A 22329-nucleotide genomic window follows, 5' to 3' on the forward strand; every position below is an offset into this window, starting at 1 on the left:
CATAGCGCGCCACCGAGTGGCGCGCTATGAGCTTGTAGGTCTGCTATTTTTGAAAAATGTTTTCAGAAAACTGGAGGATTTAGAAGGTTTTTTTTTATTTCGAGGTCAGGCCTGAATGGGTTAAGGACTTTTTGATGTCAATACTTTTGTACTCGAGTACATTTTAAATTCCAGACGTTTACTTGTGTGTAACAGAGTACTTCTACAGTATATTGCAGTATTGGTACTTTTACATAGCGGTAAGTAAACGATGTGAGTACTTTATCCACCACTGCATAATCTGGCTGATTAGTATTCCACTGTTTGAATTGCACTTCTTGCCACTTAGCACCTCCGCCGCGCTTCCAGTTGTGTAATCTGTCTGAGAGCCATTCTGATGTGTGGTCTCACTACGCTAACCGCGGAGCACAGTTACTGCACAAGTGGAGATGGAAACTAATTAGCCTTGTACAAATCATGACAAGGAAGAAGAAAGAGAGAGAGGGGGGGAGGGGAGGATTATACATTCCACATGAAAGAGATTTGGCAAGAAGTTGATAAATGATGCAATGAATGTGATTAAAGCACCAGTGAAATGCATTACAATTGTGTGTGTGTGTGTGTGTGTGTGTGTGTGTGTGTGTGTGGTGTGTGTGTGTGTGTGTGTGTGTGTGTGTGTGTGTGTGTGTGTGTGTGTGTGTGTGTGTGTGTGTGTGTGTGTGTGTGTGTGTGTGTGTGTGTGTGTGTGTGTGTGTGTGTGTGTGTGTGTGTGTGTGTGTGTGGTCGTGTCTACGAGTTCATTCTGTCAAGCGTGGTGGAGTTTCTGTACAAATTCTGCTTGTCACTTCATAGCCACGTAATATTGGTGTTCTGTGTGAATGTACTGAACACATTACACACAAACAAACCCCCCCTATAAGGAACTTCACTGTGGAATGAGGGTGACCACTGGTCACATTAAAGATGGCGTGCCGTGATTTCTTTCATGTTTTGTATGTGTCTATGGAGTAATATGTCTTCCCTGTGTATTTTTGGTTTCTTGCTGAAAGCTGAAAGCCTTTGAGTCAAAAGGTCCAATCGAAAACACACCACTTTAGTGTCATCATAACCACGGCACTCCATCTTTAAGCTCTCAATGCGTCACAATGACATGTGTTATGAGCTTTTTGGAACTGCTATTTTTTTTTAAAAACGCTGACAAATGTACTATTATGGGAGTCCCTGGCATAGCATTTATTTCAAATGAGGGTCGCTCCATGACCAAAATAATACATACAGTTGGAGGCCATCGATATTGTCCTTTTCTTTTTGCTGAGGTTTGCGTGATCTGCGCAAAAGGACAGTTAACCCATTTTGAGTGGCGCGCTACGAGCTTGTAGGTCTGCTATTTTTGAAAAATCGTGAAAATATTTATTTCAGAAAAATGTTGAGGTCAGACCTAAATGGGTCAAATGATAAGGGACAATATCGGTGGCACCCAACTGTATACATTTTGCGGCGCTCTCTTGACTTGGAAATGTTTGAGACCCACTGACTGCTCTGCTTCCGTGGCTCTAGGCATGGTTGACATGTTTGAGACCCACTGACTGCTCTGCTCCCGTGGCTCTAGGCATGGTTGACATCGCACGGCAGACAGTGGAGTTCCTGTACGAGGAGAACGGTGGCATTCCTCGAGACCTCTACCTGCCTACCATCGAGGACATCAAGGACGAGGCCAACAAGTTTACAATTGACAAAGTCCGAAAAGGTATCTCTCACCCACAGAGTCTGCACTAATGAACCAAATTAATAAACGAGTCCAGCTGAAAGATTTCTGCCTATAAGTGGAAACTCATGTGTGCACCATAACATTGGAAACAGCAATTTTTGTCAATTGGATTTTAGACTGTTGGAGATGCATCCTTAAAGATAGGGTAAGTGATATGTGTTGGTTAAAACTAAAGGTTTTTTGTTAAAAGGTTAAATCACTATATTCTGATAATAGTAATCATTGCTATAGAGTGTTTGTTCGGTAACAGGGCTCTTTAATAAACAGAAAATACATTTTCAGGTAGGAGACACAATTTCAGCCAATCAGGAGAGAGTAGCCATTTATCAGCTTAATTTATAGTGTTCCAGTTCCAATTGTGTCTGCTCATTTCTTTGTGTCATCACTTACAATTACACTTGTTTAATCTGTAACCTGACTGCGTTCTCTATCCTGATTGGATAAAATTGGTATCCCGACCTGAAAAGGCATTTTTAATAAAAAGCCAGAGAGACATGAGAGACTCCTGTTACTGAACAGACACTATAACAATGAGTACTATCACAATATGGAGCTTTTTTTACACTTATTTTAACCAAAGAAAATCACTTGCCCTACCTTTAACTATGGGGACGTTTTTGAATTGGAAAAACAAGGGATGTGACCTGTTGATGCGTTTTTGCGTAAACCCCCAGGCTTGACTGTGGTCATCCGCTGCCCGGAGAGCAACAACACCAACACCACTACGGGGGGGACGGCCCTGCCCAAGTTCGCCATCCGGGGCATGTTGAAGACCTTTGGACTGCACGGGGTGGTCCTGGATGTGGACACTGTAAGTACAGTACCTGAGACATCAGGTAGGGGTGGGCGATATGGGAAAATATACTATCAAGAAGTGTCACGATCCACGATATTATCACGATTCTTTGTCATGGTTACTTAACAGTACAACCACCTATCAAGGTAACACAAACTAAAAGAGAACAGAGTAACAGACAGACATTCAGACCAAAATTCGTGTTATTTTTGGCGAACGAAACCGTCGTTCTACAGACGTATAAATGACGGTATGGAACTGCAAATCATAGACTGTGCATTCACTGTATCACGACGGATACAGTACGATATCTCTGAAAAGGCATATCGTGGAGACATTGTATCGTCTCAATGATATTCATGGTCAGCCTGTGTGTGTGTGTGTGTGTGTGTGTGTGTGTGTGTGTGTGTGTGTGTGTGTGTGTGTGTGTGTGTGTGTGTGTGTGTGTGTGTGTGTGTGTGTGTGTGTGTGTGTGTGTGTGTGTGTGTGTGTGTGTGTGTGTGTGTGTGTGTGTGTGTGTGTGTGTGTGTGTGTGTGTGTGTGTGTGTGTGTGCGTGCGTGCGTGTCTCCAGGTGAATGAGCTTGTGCAGGTCGAGACGTACCTGCGCAGTGAGGGCGTACTGGTGCGGTACTGGTATCCCATCGAGATGCTGGAGCGCCCTCCGGCCGGGTCCCGGCGCACCGCGGCCAACGGCTTGGTGTCCCTTGACAGCAGCAACATTCAGATTCACAGGTAACGGGGTTGCGCCGCATACCATACAGTACATACTCAGGGAATTTATAATGTGCACACCAGGCACGGAACTTCCCCAAAAGGGCCACAATGGCCCCCTTTTCCACCCTGGTTGAACCGGTTCACTTATGTTTTCCCCTACCTAATAGTTTCCACTGAAAAAAAATAGTTCCGAATCCTAAAAGTCGGTTTGGAACTGAAACCAGAAAAGATGGCCGCCGGTGTCGTGAAAGCACCAAGGTTCCAAGAATCTAGAGCGAACCAGTTCTAGAACCAACGTTCTTTTGGTGGAAAAGGGGCCATAATGTAAACAAGCCTTCTGGCTTTTTGTGTGCTTTATATCCTTTTTGTTGATTTCTAAAAGGTGTCTGTGAATGATGAGATAAACTTGAATGTCACTGCTTGTCTTCAGGGAGCTGCTTCGCTGTGAGAGTGCTCTGGCGCGGCTGTACTGTCGCATGGCCCTACTCAACATCTACGCCCCCAAGAGCCCCCACACCTTCACACGGCTCTTCCACATCCCCGCCATCCGTGACATCACGCTGGAACACCTACAACTTCTGTCCAATCAGCTGCTGGCTCCGCCTCTGCCCGGTAAGCGGTGAATTTGTTTCTTGGCGAATTCACGCGGTTCTCAAAGTGTTCGTCGACTACCTTTTTTTCGCTGTTAAAAACTAAAATCGAATCTATGATGACTAAAACTAAGACTAAACATATATTGAAATTTCGTCAACAAATGAAACTATACTAACATGTTAGCGATTGACTAGTGGAGAAGAGATCAAATAGAACTAAAGTACAAGTCATTGTCTTTTAGTTCTGCGACACGTTGATAGCTTGTAGATCAGCTATTTTCAGCATGCAACCAAGTGTAAAATCAGCCATTACGATGCCATCAAGGCCCGCCAACATACATTTAAATCGACACAATCTGTAGATTTAGTCCACTAAAACCGTATGATATTTAGTCGACGACAAACTACACCAACACTAAAACCTCTCAGATGGCTAAAAACATGACTAAATGACATTTTATTCAAGAGACCTACGACTTAAAAACTAAACTAAACTAAAACAAAATCAAAACGGGCTCGTCAAAAGCAACACTGTGGCTGTGATGTGTACGTGTAATGTTGTGGTTGGTCCTGCAGATGGCACCCTGGGCTCGGGCTCCATCCTGCTGGCCCAGTCTCTGCTGCACAACCTGCAGGGCCAGAGCTGCTCTCCCACGGAGCTGTTCTACCAGGGCAACGCTCAGCCCATCCGCGAGTGGCTGGCCGTGGCCATTACCCGCGCCCTCCACCAGGGGGAGGACAGCCTGCTGGAGCTCAGCAAGCAGATCTGCTGCTTTCTGCAGGTATTAGTAGGGCAGGCCTGTCACCGGTACGACATTTTATAAGTGGACGATTCATTGTCACGCGGATAGGATTTAATTGTGTTATAAATCCAGGGGATTACTTAGGGTGGTAAACCCAATGTTTTCATTGCCAGCTACTGTAACACTACTGTAACATACTAGGTTTTTATGTATGAGATCAATTGGCTTAATACGAAAACTACATTTTCACTATGGTTTAGTGAGGTTTGTAAACAAATTTAACTACTGTATACAACTTTAGTTACCGTTTTTATTTCAGTTAACAAAATTGTGTATAGCGACCGCGATGTGAAGCGATTTTGCTGTGAAAAGCTGCTTTTGACACAATGCTTTTTGTCCAATCTGCACCAGAATGCGCCAGAGCAGTTCACGTCGGAGGAGTTCCCGGTGAGCGAGTCAAAGGTCAGCATGGACGTCAGCTTTCCAGGCGCTGCGTTCGTCATCGTGTCCTGTAAGGAGAGCACGCTGGGCTGCCGCAAAGAGTGAGTCCACATTCAGCCATGGTCAGTCAAAATGTACTTGAGTAAAGTACAAAGGTATTGGCATCAAAATGTATACTTAAAGTGCCAACAGTAAAAGTACTGATTATGCAGAAGCTCCCATTTCACAAGTTTTCAAATGTATAACATGTTTAAAAAATCCTTTGAAAATAGCAGATCTACAAGCTTGTAGATCGGCTATTTTCAAAGTTTTTTTTTTTTTTAATAATAACCAAATTCTACAAAGTAACCAATAACTCTAGTTTTCAAATAATTGTAGTGGAGTAAAATTACAATATTTGCCTTCGGGATGTAGTGGAGTAGAAGTAAAATGATGTTAAAGTTCCCCAGTAAAGTAAAAAAAAAAGAAGAAGAAAACTCAAAATTGTACTTATGTACAGTACCTGAGTAAAATGTACTTGCAAACTTATCAGTTTACACGTATGTCATTATTGTTGGCCTCTCTCTGTCAGCTCCAGCCTGTACAAGGCTCCCTGGGCACGGGTCATGGTGTACGGCCTGGGCCACAAGGTACGGCGGAATGGCCAGCTGAACCTGATGGAGGCCATGTGCTATCCCCTGGACGCCTCGCCCACCAACACAGGCCTCACGCTCCCTCCCACCACCAACCAGTACCCCTCTGTCATCATCCCCACCGATAAGGTCCACATCAAACTGGGTGAGTGAGTGAGTGAGTGAGGATCTCCCACCACCTGTCATTCCCATAACATCCATTTGGAGACTCCCAATCTTCCGCCGTAGTCTGACAACTCAACCTCTTCAGACTCTGTCTTAGCCCGTAGCACTTGCCGTAGCACTTGCACTAGCCTCGACGACCTGTATGCAAAGGCTAAACTTATGTAATTTAGATAGCATTTTATGCTATCTAAAAATAAATATTACGGTGGATAAAAAATCACACCTGTGTGAAGTGAGGGGCACTCTAATCAATTATTGACCTTATACCAACCTTAAAACATACCTTAGTTACGTCACCAAGAATGGTGGTCCCCATATTGGCCAAGGGTTTCCACCGACATACCGACAGACATACCGACACACACATATGACGTAAATTCTCCATTCATTGTCAATGGCATTTAATGTTTGTGTTAAGACAGAATCTGCACTATAGCTGTTTATAGCGCCCCTCAATAATAAGGCTTATGTGTTGAGTAAGTCACGTTGGGGTCTTTTCACTTCAGGAGTGTCGCCCCCTCCTGGTGCTGTGATGGTGCTGCACTCCCTGCCGCTGGAGTTCCCTCTGGCGCTGGCGTTCGCGGAGCAGCTGCTGACGTGGAAGCTGGGCGAGAGCAGCGACCACTCCGAGGACGAGCCGGACACCGTGCCCTCGTCTGTGCTGCTGCAGGTGGTGGAGCTGCTAGGTGGGTGGTCTGTGTACTACAGTGTGGTTTTCGTCGACTAAGACGAAGACGTCGTCGGCTACCTTTTTCCACTGACAAAAACTAAATGGAAACGAAAAAAAACAAAAAACTAAGCTATGATGACTAAAACTATGACAATACTGACAATTTCGTCAACACATAAAACTAGACTAAAATGTTAGGAAGGGACTAGTGGACAAGAGATCCAGTATAAGTCATTTTACACTTGGTCGCATGCTGAAAATAGCAGATCTACAAGCTCACAACGCGTCGCAGCGCGACGCATTGTGACCAATGCGTGAGCCGTATTGTGGCCAATGCCTGAGCCGCATGGATTGCCACATGTGGGGCAGATGAAGTCCTCAGATGAGGGGAGGTCCCCTGCAGCACGGTGGTGTCGCTGTGCACGCTGCTGTTTTCTCCTCTCTGTGGTCTGCTCCTGGAGGTGTGCGATGCCCTCGTGTACACATAGTACATGCATAAACTTTCCTTAATGATTATATCTGGTTTCAGTATTTATTGTTGTATTTATATATGTTTTCTTTTCATGTATTTTCCCTATCATTAACCCATTTTGGGCGGGAACCCCTTTTGGTGTTAGCATTATGTTATGCTTTAGCTATTGAAAAATAGCAGGCGCTACGAGCTTGTAGGTCTGCTATTTTTGAAAAATCGAACGACTGACATAGAAACATAGCTTTTTCAGAAAACTGTCAGGATGTAGAAGACATTTTTAGAATCTGATCTCAGGTCAAAATGGGTTAAGGTTATTGTAGCTGCCAATTTTGTATTGGGGGTGGGGAGGGGGGCGGAGCGGGGGTCGCTAGACATGGCCAAAGCAATTCCGGGGGTCCCCAGCCAAAAGAACCCCTGTTGTACAGTACAGGTGGTGGAGCTGTGAGGTGGGTCATGGGTGGTCTGCGTAGTACTGTTACTTACTTACTTACTCCTCTTCGTCCCCTCTGGGACATGAGGCTTCAATGAGGCGCTCTCCAAGGCATCCGATCCCTGGCAGCATGTTGCGCCTCTCCCCAGGACAGGTTCATCTGTTCCAACTCTTGACAAGCACATTTTGATTTAGTTTTTACTAGTCGTGGTCTTTTACTGCATGGGTTCTCAACCTGTGGGTCGCGACCCCTCGGGGGGTCGCCAAATTATTTTGGGGGGTCCCCAAATAAAAAATAAAAAAAAAGTTTTTTATTTTATTTTTTTCCCAACTGAATGGATGGAAAATCAAAAACGTTGAGAACCCCTGTTTTACTGTACCAGTGTTGATTTCGTCAACTAATACTATGACAAAACATTTTCTTCGACTACCTTTTTTCACTGACGAAAACTAAATGAAAACTAAGCGAAGATGACTAAAACTAAGACAAAAATATATTGACAATTTCGTCAATTTTAAATTTCAACAAATAAATGGTGTCAGACCCCAGGCGTTTAAAAGGAACCGTCAGGTGATGGCGGCCTGCTCACTCCTCATTGAAAGAGGCTCAGTTCGGGGCTCTCCCCAGGTTGGGGAGTCTAGCACCCAGGATTACAGTTTAGGCAATTGGCAACGGGCGAAAAAATGGGTTACAAACTCGTGGGATATAATGTTAAGGAATAAATCCAACCATGAGAATTTCAATCAATCAATCAATCAATAAACCAGTCAAACAAAATAATGATCTATATTTAATATAAATAATAACTTTAATGACATTTATGTCTCCATGTTATTTCAGGCGGCTTGCTTTGGACCACGGATCTGGCACCCTCCATAAAGGAACTCACCTTCCACCTGCTGGCTGAGCTCTTCCGTAAGATCCACCACCTGGAGCAGCGTAAGAGCCCGGCCGGCCTGTCCAGCTCCATCGCCCTGCTACTCAACCCCTGCCTGGCCGTGCTCATGGCTCTGCAGACGGAGCTGCGCAAGCTCTACGACCGCGAGACCCAGGGCTGGGGCGCCGCCGGAGGGGGGTCCGGAGGAGCGGGCGGCTGCTCCTCTTCCGGGGGCGCTGCCTTGGCCCTGGGAGCCGAGCAGAGCCGCTTCTCCACCTACTTCCATGCCCTGATGGAGGTGTGTCTGGCGGTGGCGGAGGTCACCCTGCCCCTCAACGTGGGCAGCTCCTCCGTGGGGGCCCTGTCCTCCACCAGCGCCCCCAACCTCAGCGACTCATCCTCGTCTTCGTCCTCGTCCCCGGGCCAGACGCCCCAGAGCCCCAGCCTGCTGTCCAAGCGCAAGAAGGTCAAGATGAAGCGCGAGAGGGCGGCGGCTGCCGTGGCGGCCGCGGCCTCCGGCAAGCGCGGCAGCGGAGGCGGCGCTCGTCTGTCAGAGAGCGACGGCGCCCTTCTCAACATGGCGGGCAGCAAGCCCGAGGACATGCTGTGGTTCCACCGCGGACTCACCCTGCTCATGATCCTGCGACACCTCGCCAACAAGGACCCCCAGGGGCTGAGCGTGACCAGTGACGCCGTGATGGACGCCTGCCAGGCGCTGGTGGGCCCCACCGCGCACGGCCGCCTGCTCGTGCTCTCGGGCATCCCCACGCACCTGGAGGAGGCGGCGGTCCGCAGCGCCATCCGCAGGGCCTGCAACGCCCACGGGGGGCTCTTCAAGGACGAGATCTTCATCCCCCTGCAGGAGGAAGAACCCAAGAAGCCCAAGGCCGCTGCGACCGTGGCGTGCAGCCCTCAGGACGGCAAGGTGGGCCACGAGCCCGAGCGTCATCAACCCTTCCCCAACAACGCCGGCGGTCCCCCTGAGAGCCCCGACAGCTCCAGCAGCGTGACCCCGGCCATGAGCGTCAGCGCCTCGGCCTCCACCAGCCAGACGTCCATCTGTAGCTCCTCGCAGGGCGGGGTCTCTCGCACCGCCAGCGAGCTTTCCGTGGACCAGGACCCGCTAGCCGCCCCGCCTCTCACTCCCGCCGCCGCCGCAGCCGCCTCGGCTGTGCCCTACCCGCCGCAGGGACCCCCGGGGGACCCCCACACGGTCTCCAGTCAGGAGAGCCTGGACATCTCCCTGTGCAGCACGGGGAGCCTGGGGAGCCTGGGCAGCCTGGGAGAGCCTCTGGACAGCGCCGAGACGGCCTCTGTGTCCGACGGAGGCTCCATGTACACGGTCACCTCGCTGGACAGCAACGCCGTCATGGCCCGGCCTATCAAGGGCTACGCTGTGATCGAGGTGGGTTGCGTCATTTTGTCGTTTTATCTGTCTTGACCACTTTCAACCTGGTATCCTTATTTTGGGCCTGTCTTTATAGGTGAATATTTTCAAAATGATATACTGCTCAAAGAGATGCCTCAATGTAATATATTCCATAAAAAATATTTCTCATCAAAATTTAATACAGCAATACATGGCAACTTGAGGTACTATTTCATCAAAAAACAGAAATAGGGGGGCCTATCATAGGGGGGCAAAATCCCATTCCTGGGACATGTGAGAATGGTCCAGTGAAAAAAAATAAGAAAAAAGCCCATTGTGGGTCTGGGATTTTTCTCTATCACTAAACGCGGACACTAAACCTGCCTGTAGAAAGAAACATAGATGTGGGCAGGGAAACAAACCTACCGCCTATGAATGTCACTGAGCATCATGAAGGTACTGAAAAGACCCACCTCAGACATCGGTGAAAATCGCCCAGGTTTTAGTGTTCTAGGGTTCAGACTGTGTCCTCACATCCGTGTCTTTCTCTTGTCTTGCTCGTAGGTTCGCTCCCGGGCCAAAGTGGAGAAAATCCGTGCCAGCCTTTTCAACAGCAGCGATCTGATTGGCTTGTCCAGTCTGGAGGGCGAAGAGGAGTTGATGGAGTTGACCAACGAGGAGATCCTCACCGCCTCCAGTGTTAACCAGAGCTTGTTTGATACGCAGGGCAGCTCTGCACTGGAAGACTACTTCGTCGATAAGTCCATCAGAGGTCTTTTACACTATATACTTTATGCTTTCCATACACTTTTCCCTCCGTCCTATCCCAACATTCGTGTTTATTCTGTCGTCCTCTCCCAAATAAAGCAGGAATGCCTAAAAGGAACTCTCCATAACAAAGAGCTATACAGTAAATCATCTGTTTTTCTAATCCAAGGGGACAAGCTTGTACCAGCAGCCCGAGATATCCTGACGGACATCTTTAAGAGCTGCGTTCACTCGGAACAGATGTTGAGCCTCACACCAGCCAAGCCCGTTAAAGTGTCCGACATTTTCCTCAGCAAAGAACAGATCAACTCTCAGACCCCTGGCAACCTGCTGCACGTTTTCTTCACCAACATCAGGCCTCCCAAGAAAGTGCTGGAAGACCAGCTAACTCAGGTATGAAAAACATATGTTGCTATATATCAGTGGTGCTCAATCATTTTAATTTCAAGGACCCAAATTTCAGAGGACACAAATTTTCACGATTTTTCAAAAATAGCAGATCTACAAGCTCATCATAGCGAGGCATGAGCTTGTATATCTGCTATTTTTGAATAGCCAGCCAACCTAAAATCTAAAATGTCACAGATGCTTTCCCGGTTTTCATGGGTTAAGTAGGATAGATTGTTCAATCAACGATCCAGCACTGCCACTATAAATGACAAAATTCCAACCAAAATTATAAAGTCTTATCTCATGAGTCAGACCTATGGTTTGCACTTTGTCCAACATCTTGTCCGGAGAATATTATACCCGCTCTGGTGGTATTGCATCTCCATTATGCATTACCAACGCAACAGTCTCTGTAACCGTTACCAAATCCAGTTGGACATTATTTTAATAATACATTGGAAGAACACCTTTTCTTCCAATGTATTATTATTAAAATGTTTATCGCCATGAAAAGGTGACACAAACTGAAAGGTATGAAGGAAAAGATATATTAAAAAAAGAATAATGTGAAGTATTATCGTCGGAGCATTTTCATTTTGTCAGAGCACGGCATTATTTACCCAGTGAATAAACAAAAGTGTCCCCTTGGCAGATCCTGAGAAAGTACGGCACACCCAAACCCAACAAGAACAAGTACAGTAAGGCGGGCAAGGAGCAACACGCGGGCAAGGTGGTGAGCACCAAACGACCCATCAGCAAGCCTCCCACCAAGGAGAAGTCTGTACTCAACAGTGTCAGGTGAGTGTCAACAGTGATGGATGAAGCATGTTTTACTTAACAGTTTGACGGCCGCTAATTGTTTAATCCAGTGTTCCGCCGCGCGTAAAACGTTATAAAACGTTTAATGCGTTTAATTCGCCGTTTTAAAATAATTAAAAAGAAACAGCGGATTTATCCGGGACCTGATGACGAGGCCGTCGCGTTATGATGACGAAACCGGAAATCAAGTCATCATCTGGGCTGCTAGGGCTTCTGGGAAATTGAGCTCAATGTAAGTGGACGGGGGATTTGTTTGGACTACAATGCCTCATGGAGGCGGATCCTGTAGCGCATTGTAATGGCCGCTGGTACTGATGATCAAAACATGCCGACGGACCGGATTTTCGTCGCTGAAAGCTGCAAATACTTCAGCGTATGCTCTAAAGGTAATAAAACAATCTCGGCAGCGTAGAATATTTGATTAAATAGCGGGTAACGCGTTTTATGGAGTCAAACTGTTAAAGGAGAATTCTGGACTAGCGTTTTTCTTACCTATTTACCTTCGCCCGTGCCACAATCTTTTCATTCTGTGCTCGCGAATGAAGCTGTTTTTTTTAATTAAAAACGGAATCTGGGAAAAGAATCCGAGATAAAAGCATTTGAAAAAATTGAAACAAATGGAGGTGGATGGAGGCGGACTTTTTACTTCCGTTTAATTTCCGGTTTTATCTAATATGGTTTATTTCTCTTAATTGTTTACTTTTCCCATGTTAGAGTGCTATTTTAATCTCAGGTGTTATTCCCCGGCACTGCAATATTTAGCGAGCTTTCTTCCACACTTTGCCAGACATGTTTCCAATTGGACTCGGTAATTGAGCAAATTTGTTACTTAAAACCCGTATCCTGAAGAAATTAAGCAAAAGTGTGTTCTATAACTTAGTGACTCGTCACGCTCCCTTCGGTATACTCGACGCCCAGGCTTTGAGGAGCCTTTGTCTGTGTAATCATAGCGATGTGTTCGTCTCTGCCAGGACTGCGTTGAGTGAGAAGAAGGCTGTTCTGAAGCCCAAGTCTCCCGAGAAATCAAGACCCGACGAGAAAGACGTGGAGAAATCTCCTGCCAAGAAGCCCGAAGGTAGGCCCCCGATCTGCACCGTTTAGTCAAACACAGACGTCAAATTAAAGCAGACTGTCACGTCTTCGTACGGACAGGAGGCATAATAAAGATGATAAATAATTAAGCAGATTTGAGCATTTAGGGGAAATAAATGCTCCTGAGATAGATTTAATATAGTCAATTTCCTACCACGATATTGCCACATGAGCTCTTAATTTTTGTAATGAGTGTATTTCTATTGCAGACATGCTCTCAGGAGGAGGCCTCGTTCTGTTGTCTATTTGTGCTGTTGCGGCCTGTTTTGTCTCAGCCATTGTTCTCAGCTTTGGCTCACTGTGACTGCATTTGCAAACGTGGGAATCTTCTCGCCATCCTGATGGTTTGACATGCAGTACACTGAGTACAGTAGGGTCTAGAGCAGTGGTTCCCAAACGCTTTAGCCCGTGACCCAAAAGACGTTGGATGTTTGCCCCTCCGGGAACCAAACTAGTGAAACGACACAAGCTCACAACACGTTGCTTCGCGTAGATCGGCTGTTTTCACCTATTTTTATTCATGAAATTACTTTGAAAAAATCTTTGAATTCATGATTTTCTTATTTTATTTTCTTTTTTTCTTTTTGGGGAATTTTATAATAATCATTAACTCTTTGAGAGTTTCAAGGATTTCTATATAGTTTTTAGACTTCTCTATGGCAGAATGGCGTTTTTGAATGATTTATTGAAAATTCTCTGCTGTGAATGTGTGACAACGAAAGACCTTCAGAGAAAGCTTGGCTTGTCTGCTTCCAGGAAAAAAATGAACTGAGTTGATAAAATGTTTAGTTGTGGTGTTGGAAGCCATTTAAAAGAGCCTGCATTTACACTGGGTAGTGTTTCTAGGACAACAAAAAAAGTTATGACCGGTTGAAGTTTTATTTTCTAAATAACTTTTTTTCTGCTGGGCGTACATAGCCATGCAATATCTCATTTTAAAGGGTGAGTTGTCTAGTTCAATTAAAATAAAATAAAAAGTTTCTCACATGTACCACTGTAGATATTTTGCCATCTATAAATAGCATGGTCAGTCATGATCAATCTGACCTATCCAGCTAAAAGTCCCCCTAGCTCTGAAATGGAACATCATATAAACTCAATTCTTTTTTGGGGTAAAATTAGACATTCTAACGCACATTTTGATATATACCATGTTTACATAGTCTTACCAGTACCGTGTCTATTCATGCATGTATCTCAAAAACCTGTTGTGAAGAAACAGTTTTGATAAAAAAACTCATCCAAGGACATTGTTTTGATATGACTTTGTGCCCATGATATGTATCAAAATATAGACTTGAATGTATACTGTATTATAACAAAAAAATTGGGTTCTTACCATCTACCGTTACAGAGTAAATCACAGTTGAAACTCGCTTAGTCAAACCATAAACCTCAGACTAGTGAACAAAATAGCCATGACAGGTCTAACTCATTGTAAAAGCTTGTCTTTTATTTTTTATGACTACTAACATAATACAATTATAATAAATATTACAGAAAATAAATAGGCCTACATACAAAACAGTTGTCCCCAAACTCCCCAGTGTCCCCAAACCACTGCATTCCAGTTGTTCTTGACGGTGTGTGTGTGTGTAGGCTAAATTTAAAAAAAAACAACAACTGAAATGAATGAATGCATCCGGTTCAGTGTCGGAGAACTCCATCGCAGTCTTGACTCTTCGTCTTCATCATCATCATCATCATCATCATCATCATCCTCCTCCTCCGATGCCAGTTCTAAATATATAAAAATAAACATTTAGCTGTAGTCAGCCCGGCCAATAGCCAGTTGGGGGGGGGGGGGGACGTAGGCTATCTGACATCATCGTCATCATCATCATCACACGGAGACACACTAAACAATGTACAATCATGATTGTATACAATATACAATGAATGCAATTATCATGCAAGCTCAGACGTCAATGAAACGTCATACAGATCTTATATAATACGCTACTGTTAGCTTCACTCCCCGTCCCCCCTCCGATCCTTGTAGCAACGTCATCATAACCACGCGTTGCTTCAGTAAACGATGCATGTTTGTTCTCCGTCTTTGTAGACAGTAAATAAAAGGAGCGAACATTACTCTAAAGATCAGATCGCCTATAAGGCACGCTACAATATAAAATACTTGTACTGCCATGCGTGCATGCCTGCTACGATACATTTGTACTGCACCAACCAACCGATCGACACCAACCCCCCCCTCCAGCCCTTAGCCAGCACCAATGCACCGACCAACACCATTAGCCAGCACCTTCGGTGCTGGCTAATGGCTGGGGGCCATCGTGGTGAGTCATTCTGGCGTCATGATCTGACTAGTAGTAGTAATTATCCAAGCATCTATTTGTAGCGATCATCTTATGATTTCTGATCACTATAGAAGGGCATTTTCTACAATAAGATTACCTCAAAACATTCCGGGTTGATCGTCTTCTTCAATGGTTTCCCGGTATAGCTCATCGGACGACGATGGGGAGACAATGAAAAAAGGAGGGAGGGAGCAGCGAGTCTCGCTGTAAGCACTGGACCAGGGCTACTCCGCCTGGAGAAGGCGACTGGGACGCGTATGGATCAATACTACTACCACAAAACTCGCTCAAATAAATAGTACTGCTTTCAACTTTTTCTGCTAGAAAATCGCTCGGGCGAGACGGCAAACAGGCAAAACAATGAAAACTATGAAGACTCCCTCTGCCCCCACTGTTTACAGGGGGTGGGACCAGCTTCCAATGGCAACACGTACACGTGTGTCACGTGACACGGGTTTTCTGGGTAATGTAGTTGGAATATAAGCTCAGGAATTTAAACAGCGCTTCGGAGCATATTAATATGTTTAGATTCATCAAAAACTGTGAAGACGCCAATTGGCGTCATTGATCATTTACGGAATTCTGATGAAGACGCCAATTGGCGTCTTTCATCTTCTAAGGGTTAAAAACTAAATGTAAGAAAACAACAAATAAAGGACCCTAACCCACAAATGGGTCCGACCCAGTGTTTGGGAACCAGTGGTCTAGAGCCTAATCATCTATTTTCAGCAAGCAACACTGTTGTACAATTGAACCACGTGAACCTTGGCATACCTGTTTTGGGCGTGTCATTATTACTGGTGAACACCATCGTCATGGAGTATACACTCAGGATTATGTGCTTAAAAGACCAATTTTCAACCTTATCTTCGCAAATGTTCTTTATAAAGCTGCGTTCAACTTCAAACCTGAATGTATATATTCGCCTCGGTTCGTCCCGTTTGTATCGTTCCAGGTCGCGCCACGTCCGTCCGCGCAATTCTCGTCTTTGCATTGACTTTGTATGTAATCGCGCCGCTCTAACCATTCAAGTCTGAACGCACCTTAAGAAGGCACCATTTTCTATCTCTATCTCTAAAGTACAAAGCAACGCGGCATGTCTCTTCCATAGTGCAGGGAATCATTATCTCAATGACCAATTTCCAAAGAAAAAAGTAAATTCCCGCACACACTAATCAACGACAAAAACGTTGTCCCAAGGACCTTTCTCAAGACATTCCTACCATAATGTGACATATGTACTGCTGAAATACATCCCATAATTACAAGATGGTCCACAGCTGTGTTGGAGGTGTTTCCACAGTCACACATGCACACACACTTCAAATCAGCTATGAAGAAGTGGGGCTTGACAGACAGGCTCGCCACATAAAACTCGCAAGCTGCACTGAGCATTCTGCCGAACACATAATTAACACCTGCCCCCTGCACAGACCACCTTCGGAGGCCGACCTCTTCCAAGTGGGACCAGACTGAGAAAAGGGTGTTACTACACAACACTGACTTGGACATTTGAGGATGATACACGAAAGAAGAAGACACGCGCGCGCACACACACACACACACACACACACACACACACACACACACACACACACATGAAACATAGCCCAAGCCTACAGTATACAAATGGCCCCATGATATGTTCAGATTAATGTACACACCAAAACAGATTTTCAGGATGTCAGAAAACGGTAACAGAAAAACAAAGACAATGCATATTATGTCCTGGGCGTGTGTGTGTGTGCGTGCGTGCAACATGCGTGTAGGGGTGGGAGACTAATTCTCAACATGTTTGACACACTTGACAAGATGCCTTTAATAAATTAATATAAAAAGAAAAATCTTTTTCAATAAACAGATGCGTAAAAGGAGAGAGAGGGAGAGAGAGAGCGATGCTAAAATAGGATTCAGTTGTAGACAGGATTTCTAGCAAGCATTCTAATGGAGAGCAGAAAGGCATTATGGCGGTCATAGTTTGGTGTTACATCTGTTCCCATAGCCTTACTAGCAAAAAACATTACCACAAGTATTTTTTTCTTGCTTCTACTAGGGATTTTCTACACAAGGCATCATCAAGATCTAATTTGTTGTCCAAAAATTGTTTAATTCTTCTAGACCAATTAGCCCTTCGCTAAGTCCCTCCCCAACCCGTCCTTGTCCAATAGGCACGTTAGCAGCGAAAGAGACAGGCGAAGCTGCCCTTCTCACCCATTGAGATGCATGTTAAATGACAGGATTTCTCCATATACATTTTGGATCATTTCAGAAGCAAAACCTTCAAAATGTCTTCTAAATCTAGTCAACCAGGCCTGCTGTAGGCTATGCACTGGACAAATGTGCATGACATTATTCAAATAAACTAGAAATACGAGGAAATGACAGAGGGAGAAATCAACTTTTAACGAACGCCTGACAGGAGTTTTCATGTTGCACGGTAAGACTACCGTCATTAGTATTATTGCCATTACCTGGGTGGGTCAGTCGTGTAACTTTCCCGATGTTAAGCCGTGTAAATGTTCAACAACACAGCCATGCAAAATAACATTGACAGCTATGAGGTGGCAAAAGTTGGACCTGCATAGCAACAGTTGCTAAACTATTTGGATTGGCATTGGACAATCGCTTTTTGGGGTGGGATTTAGCGATGGGCTAATTGTTTCAAACGTTTTGTGCCCAAGACACAATACTGGTCAAAATCTCAAGGTGCGCTTGTATTCATAGCCGGAAGTCGAAAATAGCAGAGACAGATGTTATTAAAGCAATAATAATAGCTTAAAGATGTTTGTGACATGCCCAAAATATGGATGCCAGGTGGAAAGATGGTTAAAATATTTATTTTTCGGGTGCAGAATTTGCCTCTGTCTGGGGAATGAGTGAGCACAAAGTACTGCTATAGTAAATAAAAAAGGTAATTCATAAATCTTTGTACAATATTGCAATAATAATAAATCCCAATGCACATCTGGACTCATCACGGTGCCCCAGACACCGTTTATAAACCACTGTAATTATGGAATAGTTACAAAACATCTTAGTATAAAACACTCAGGTTAATATTATAAAACATGAACTTTCTCAATAGCAGTATATATAGTGTGAGGTCGGACAATGTTTTTATGTGCAAAAATAAGGCCTGACCTTGATTAGTCAAATAGTCGACTAATCAATCGAGGGAGTCTTAATCGACTACCAATCTCATAGTCGATTAGCATGATTCGACTTAGACATTGGCCTAATTTGTTATATTAATTAACAAATAGTTTGCCAAAAATAGGATATATATCATGATTTAGTGGGAGAAACCAATCAAGTATATGTTAAATCACAAATGGTATGGTTTTTGGTAATGGTTTTTTATGTTATGCAATCAGACTGATTCGACTGCCAATCTCACAGTAAAATCATGCAAAAAATGTTATAATACTAATAATCTCTAGTTGCCTATGATAGTCTACTACCAGACAACATTTGGTCAATCAGATTTGACTATACAAATCTTTAGTCAGGGATAGCCCTAGTGCAAAACGAAGGGCAACTGGACTGTTTACATTTCTGATAGAAAAACGTTGTTCTGTCATTCTAGTCTTCAACGTTCTAGCCGTCATGCCGACAATGACACTTGACGAGGTACAATATACCTCCATTTCAATGACACTTGACGAGGTACAATATACCTCCATTTCCTGTATAGCTACTACTGGAGACGCATTAAGGCTCCGGTAGTTATACAGGAAATTGTGCCCAGAATCTTGTACTCTTTTTTCCTGTTACAGGATGGAAGAAGGAAATGCCCTTAGTTGTGTGTTGGCATTGTGTGCATCGACCACATAATAAATTACCTTCCGGTAAGGGTGACCCCAGTTGAGTTGGTTCAGTATAGAGTTACCAAACTGTCTTTAAGGTTTCTTCCTCTACCAATGGTTCTCCCTGAGGGTTCTTTAACACAGTTCACCAGCTTGTGGGTCACTGCACTCTGGCCTTTCCCCCCCTCCCCCCCTTTGGGCTTGAAATGTAATTTGGAAAGATAGTTTCAGATTTCAGTGATTTCACTTTTTTCAACAGTCCTGTGTTAGGCACCAAACAGAATAGGGTTGTCACAATTATTACATAATCGTCTAATTGCAATCATTTTTTTTGCCATAAATGTCATAATCATGTCCAAAAGCAGAAATGGCAGATCTACAAGCTTATACTTTTAAGTATAATAATACTTTCTTGGTATATTTCTGTTATTTGTCGTATCTGCCTTTTATTATGAAGCCTAGAAGCTAAACAGAAATGTAATTTCTATTCATAATGTCCCAATTCCCAATGCCAAAAACACAAATCGTTAATCACAATTATTTGTGTGACAATTAATCGTCAAACTTAAATGTGTAATCGTGACAGCCCTAACTCGGAATGAATCAGCCTTAACATGTTTTTGTTGCATGTGACATTTCCTCATAAAGATTAATAATAATATAATGTATCTTTTACTATACTGTTAAAATGTGAGTCTCTCTCTCTCTCTCCCAGTCCCAGAGGAGAGGTACCTCACACTAGATGGCTTCCACAAGTTTGCGGTGGACCGCGCCAAGCTGGACATTCGTAGCGTGTGGAGGGCAATTCTGGCGTGCGGTTACGACCTCCACTTTGAAAGGTGAGACCACTGCCGTGTCCCCATCCTCAACCCCAAGTCCGACCCGGTCATAGTTAACATTCCTCGTTGACACGTGCCGCGATTGTGTATTACGTGTACTGCCCATGACGTGGGAAACCACCTGCACATGTGCTCAGTTGCACTCTTAGCAATAATATTTGATAACACTTTCTAGAAGCACCTTTTCTGCAATTCATCACAAACAAACATACTTGTAATTCATTACGATCTGCTTATAATGCTGTATAATTCTAATTATAAACACTCATAAGGACTCAAATAAAAGATCCGGGCACTCAAAGTTAAAAAGAGGAGGAAAGCCTTTTATGTTTATGATGCATTATAGACATGGGCTTCATAGAAAGCATTACCATACTTTTTGAGTGGTGCAGCCACTCCAATATACAGCAATGTGTGTCCCTGTGTCTGTCTGTCTGTCTGTCTGTTTAGAGTACCAACAGGTGACAAAGTGGCGCTGTTAATAGTCTGACAACCAATAGTCCGGCACCCAAATAGTCCGACAACAAATAAGAGTCCGGCAGCCAGTAGTCTGACATGCCAATGTACTAAGAGTCAAGCAGCCTTTAATCCGACAACCAATAGACCAGCACCTTTGTAATGAATTAACAAGTACAAAGTAGTAGTACAAGTCACACACTCCACTGAACTGTCCTCTCTCTGTGCTCCAGGTGCACGTGCATAGACACTCCACTGAACTGTCCTCTCTCTGTGCTCCAGGTGCACGTGCATAGACACTCCACTGAACTCTCCTCTCTCTGTGCTCCAGGTACACGTGCATAGACACTCCACTGAACTGTCCTCTCTCTGTGCTCCAGGTGCACGTGCATAGACACGCGCCACGCCCAGAAGGCGTGCAGGAAGTGGAGTCTGGAGATGGACGTGGCTCTGGTGCAGTACATCAACAGGCTGTGTCGACACCTGGCCATCACGCCGGCCAGACTACACCCCCACGAGGTCTACCTGGACCCCAGCGACGCCGCAGACCCCCGCGTGGCCTGTCTCCTCAGTAAGCAGCGACAACCTGTTCATGCTTTTAATACTGCTTGTGTTTAGGTTTATTTCTAACTTTGATACAGGTCATAGTACCGTTTTCTCCATTTCCTTTTTGTTCTAAAATGAGTTGAGGGCTGAGAGTGTGGGTGGGGGGATGGTGAGCAAGCTAACTGCACCTGTGTGTTTTGTGTATTTGTAGTACATGTAATGTTTTACCTATGCGTATTTATATACACATTGTGTATTCGTATTGTATGTAATGTTTTACTACTGTGTAGGGTAGGACCCGGGACCCCCTCTAAATGAGATCTCAAGGGGCTATCCTCTCTAAATTCTGAAGGTTTGACCTTATGGCCTGTCACAATGATCACCCGATCGCAAGTATTTGAGATAATGAAAATAAAATGTTTTTTAATTTCTTCAAAAAGTAAAGTAATTAAATGTGTAGGCTATGTTATTTGTCTTATCTGCCCTGGTCAACTTTTGTTTCCAAAGCCTAAAAGCCAAACAGAAATGCAAAGTTTTCATTCATACTGTTCCAATAATGTTCAACGACAGAAACACAATTAAATCGTTAATCGCAAATCATCATGTGAGCGACAATTAATCGTCAAATAAAATGTCATAATCGCGACAGCCCTACTTTTTGACCCCCTCTGCAGCGCGATACATCTGTTTACACGCCGTGCTTTGTTTCCCTCTCCGCAGACGTGCCTGTGGAGAGCCTGCGTCTGCGCTTCGCCCTGCTGCAGTCTCTCAACAACACCCTGGAGAGCTTCTTCCTTCCCCTGGTGGAGCTCCGGCAGACACACACCTACCAGAACAGCATCGCTGCGCTGCTGTGCGAGGCCAAAGGTGAGAGGAGACATCTACAGTACAATGCCTCAGCACATGATACAGTACATCTAGAGAGGTCGGGGGGGGGGGGGGGGGGGGGGGGGGGGGGGGGGGGGGGGGGGGGGGGGGGGGGGGGGGGGGGGGGGGGGGGGGGGTGTTCTGCAATCTCACAAGGCACAGTGACACTTGGTGGTGAACAAACGCTATAACGCTATTTTCGTGCTCAGACACAGGGACACAGCCACACACATAGCTGTCTCATAAGAGTGGTTGCACCACTCAAAAATCCTGACAATTTTATTAAATTTTTAAACTCAAATGATACTCGTGTTGTAGTTTTCGGTGATATCGGTGGTCACCTCATCACCGAAAACTGGAGTATGAATAGGCCTTTACTGTGCTTGTTACAGGACTGGTCTTCTATGACACCAAGGTGACTGTAATGACCATACTGTGCTTGTTACAGGACTGGTCTTCTATGACACCAAGGTGACTGTAATGACCATACTGTGCTTGTTACAGGACTGGTCTTCTATGACACCAAGGTGACTGTAATGACCATACTGTGCTTGTTACAGGACTGGTCTTCTATGACACCAAGGTGACTGTAATGACCATACTGTGCTTGTTACAGGACTGGTCTTCTATGACACCAAGGTGACTGTAATGACCATACTGTGCTTGTTACAGGACTGGTCTTCTATGACACCAAGGTGACTGTAATGACCATACTGTGCTTGTTACAGGACTGGTCTTCTATGACACCAAGGTGACTGTAATGACCATACTGTGCTT

General features: G+C 44.7%; 1 protein-coding gene across 1 annotated transcript in view; it reads left to right on the forward strand.

Annotated features, from left to right (window-relative positions):
• The window catches only part of LOC306934468 (putative E3 ubiquitin-protein ligase HECTD4), a 109361-nt gene that overhangs the window by 73302 nt on the left and 13730 nt on the right, over window positions 1-22329 (forward strand). The window contains 16 exon segments of the mRNA XM_079517037.1: window positions 1589-1726; window positions 2422-2558; window positions 3116-3276; window positions 3689-3870; window positions 4428-4633; window positions 5006-5136; window positions 5607-5812; window positions 6339-6518; window positions 8246-9687; window positions 10216-10423; window positions 10589-10812; window positions 11462-11607; window positions 12600-12703; window positions 19560-19683; window positions 20520-20710; window positions 21406-21552. Of these exon segments, the coding sequence (XP_079373163.1) occupies window positions 1589-1726; window positions 2422-2558; window positions 3116-3276; window positions 3689-3870; window positions 4428-4633; window positions 5006-5136; window positions 5607-5812; window positions 6339-6518; window positions 8246-9687; window positions 10216-10423; window positions 10589-10812; window positions 11462-11607; window positions 12600-12703; window positions 19560-19683; window positions 20520-20710; window positions 21406-21552 (3927 nt within the window).

Source organism: Electrona antarctica (genome assembly GCF_951216825.1).
Source record: "Electrona antarctica genome assembly, chromosome: 12".
Lineage (NCBI taxonomy): Eukaryota > Metazoa > Chordata > Actinopteri > Myctophiformes > Myctophidae > Electrona > Electrona antarctica.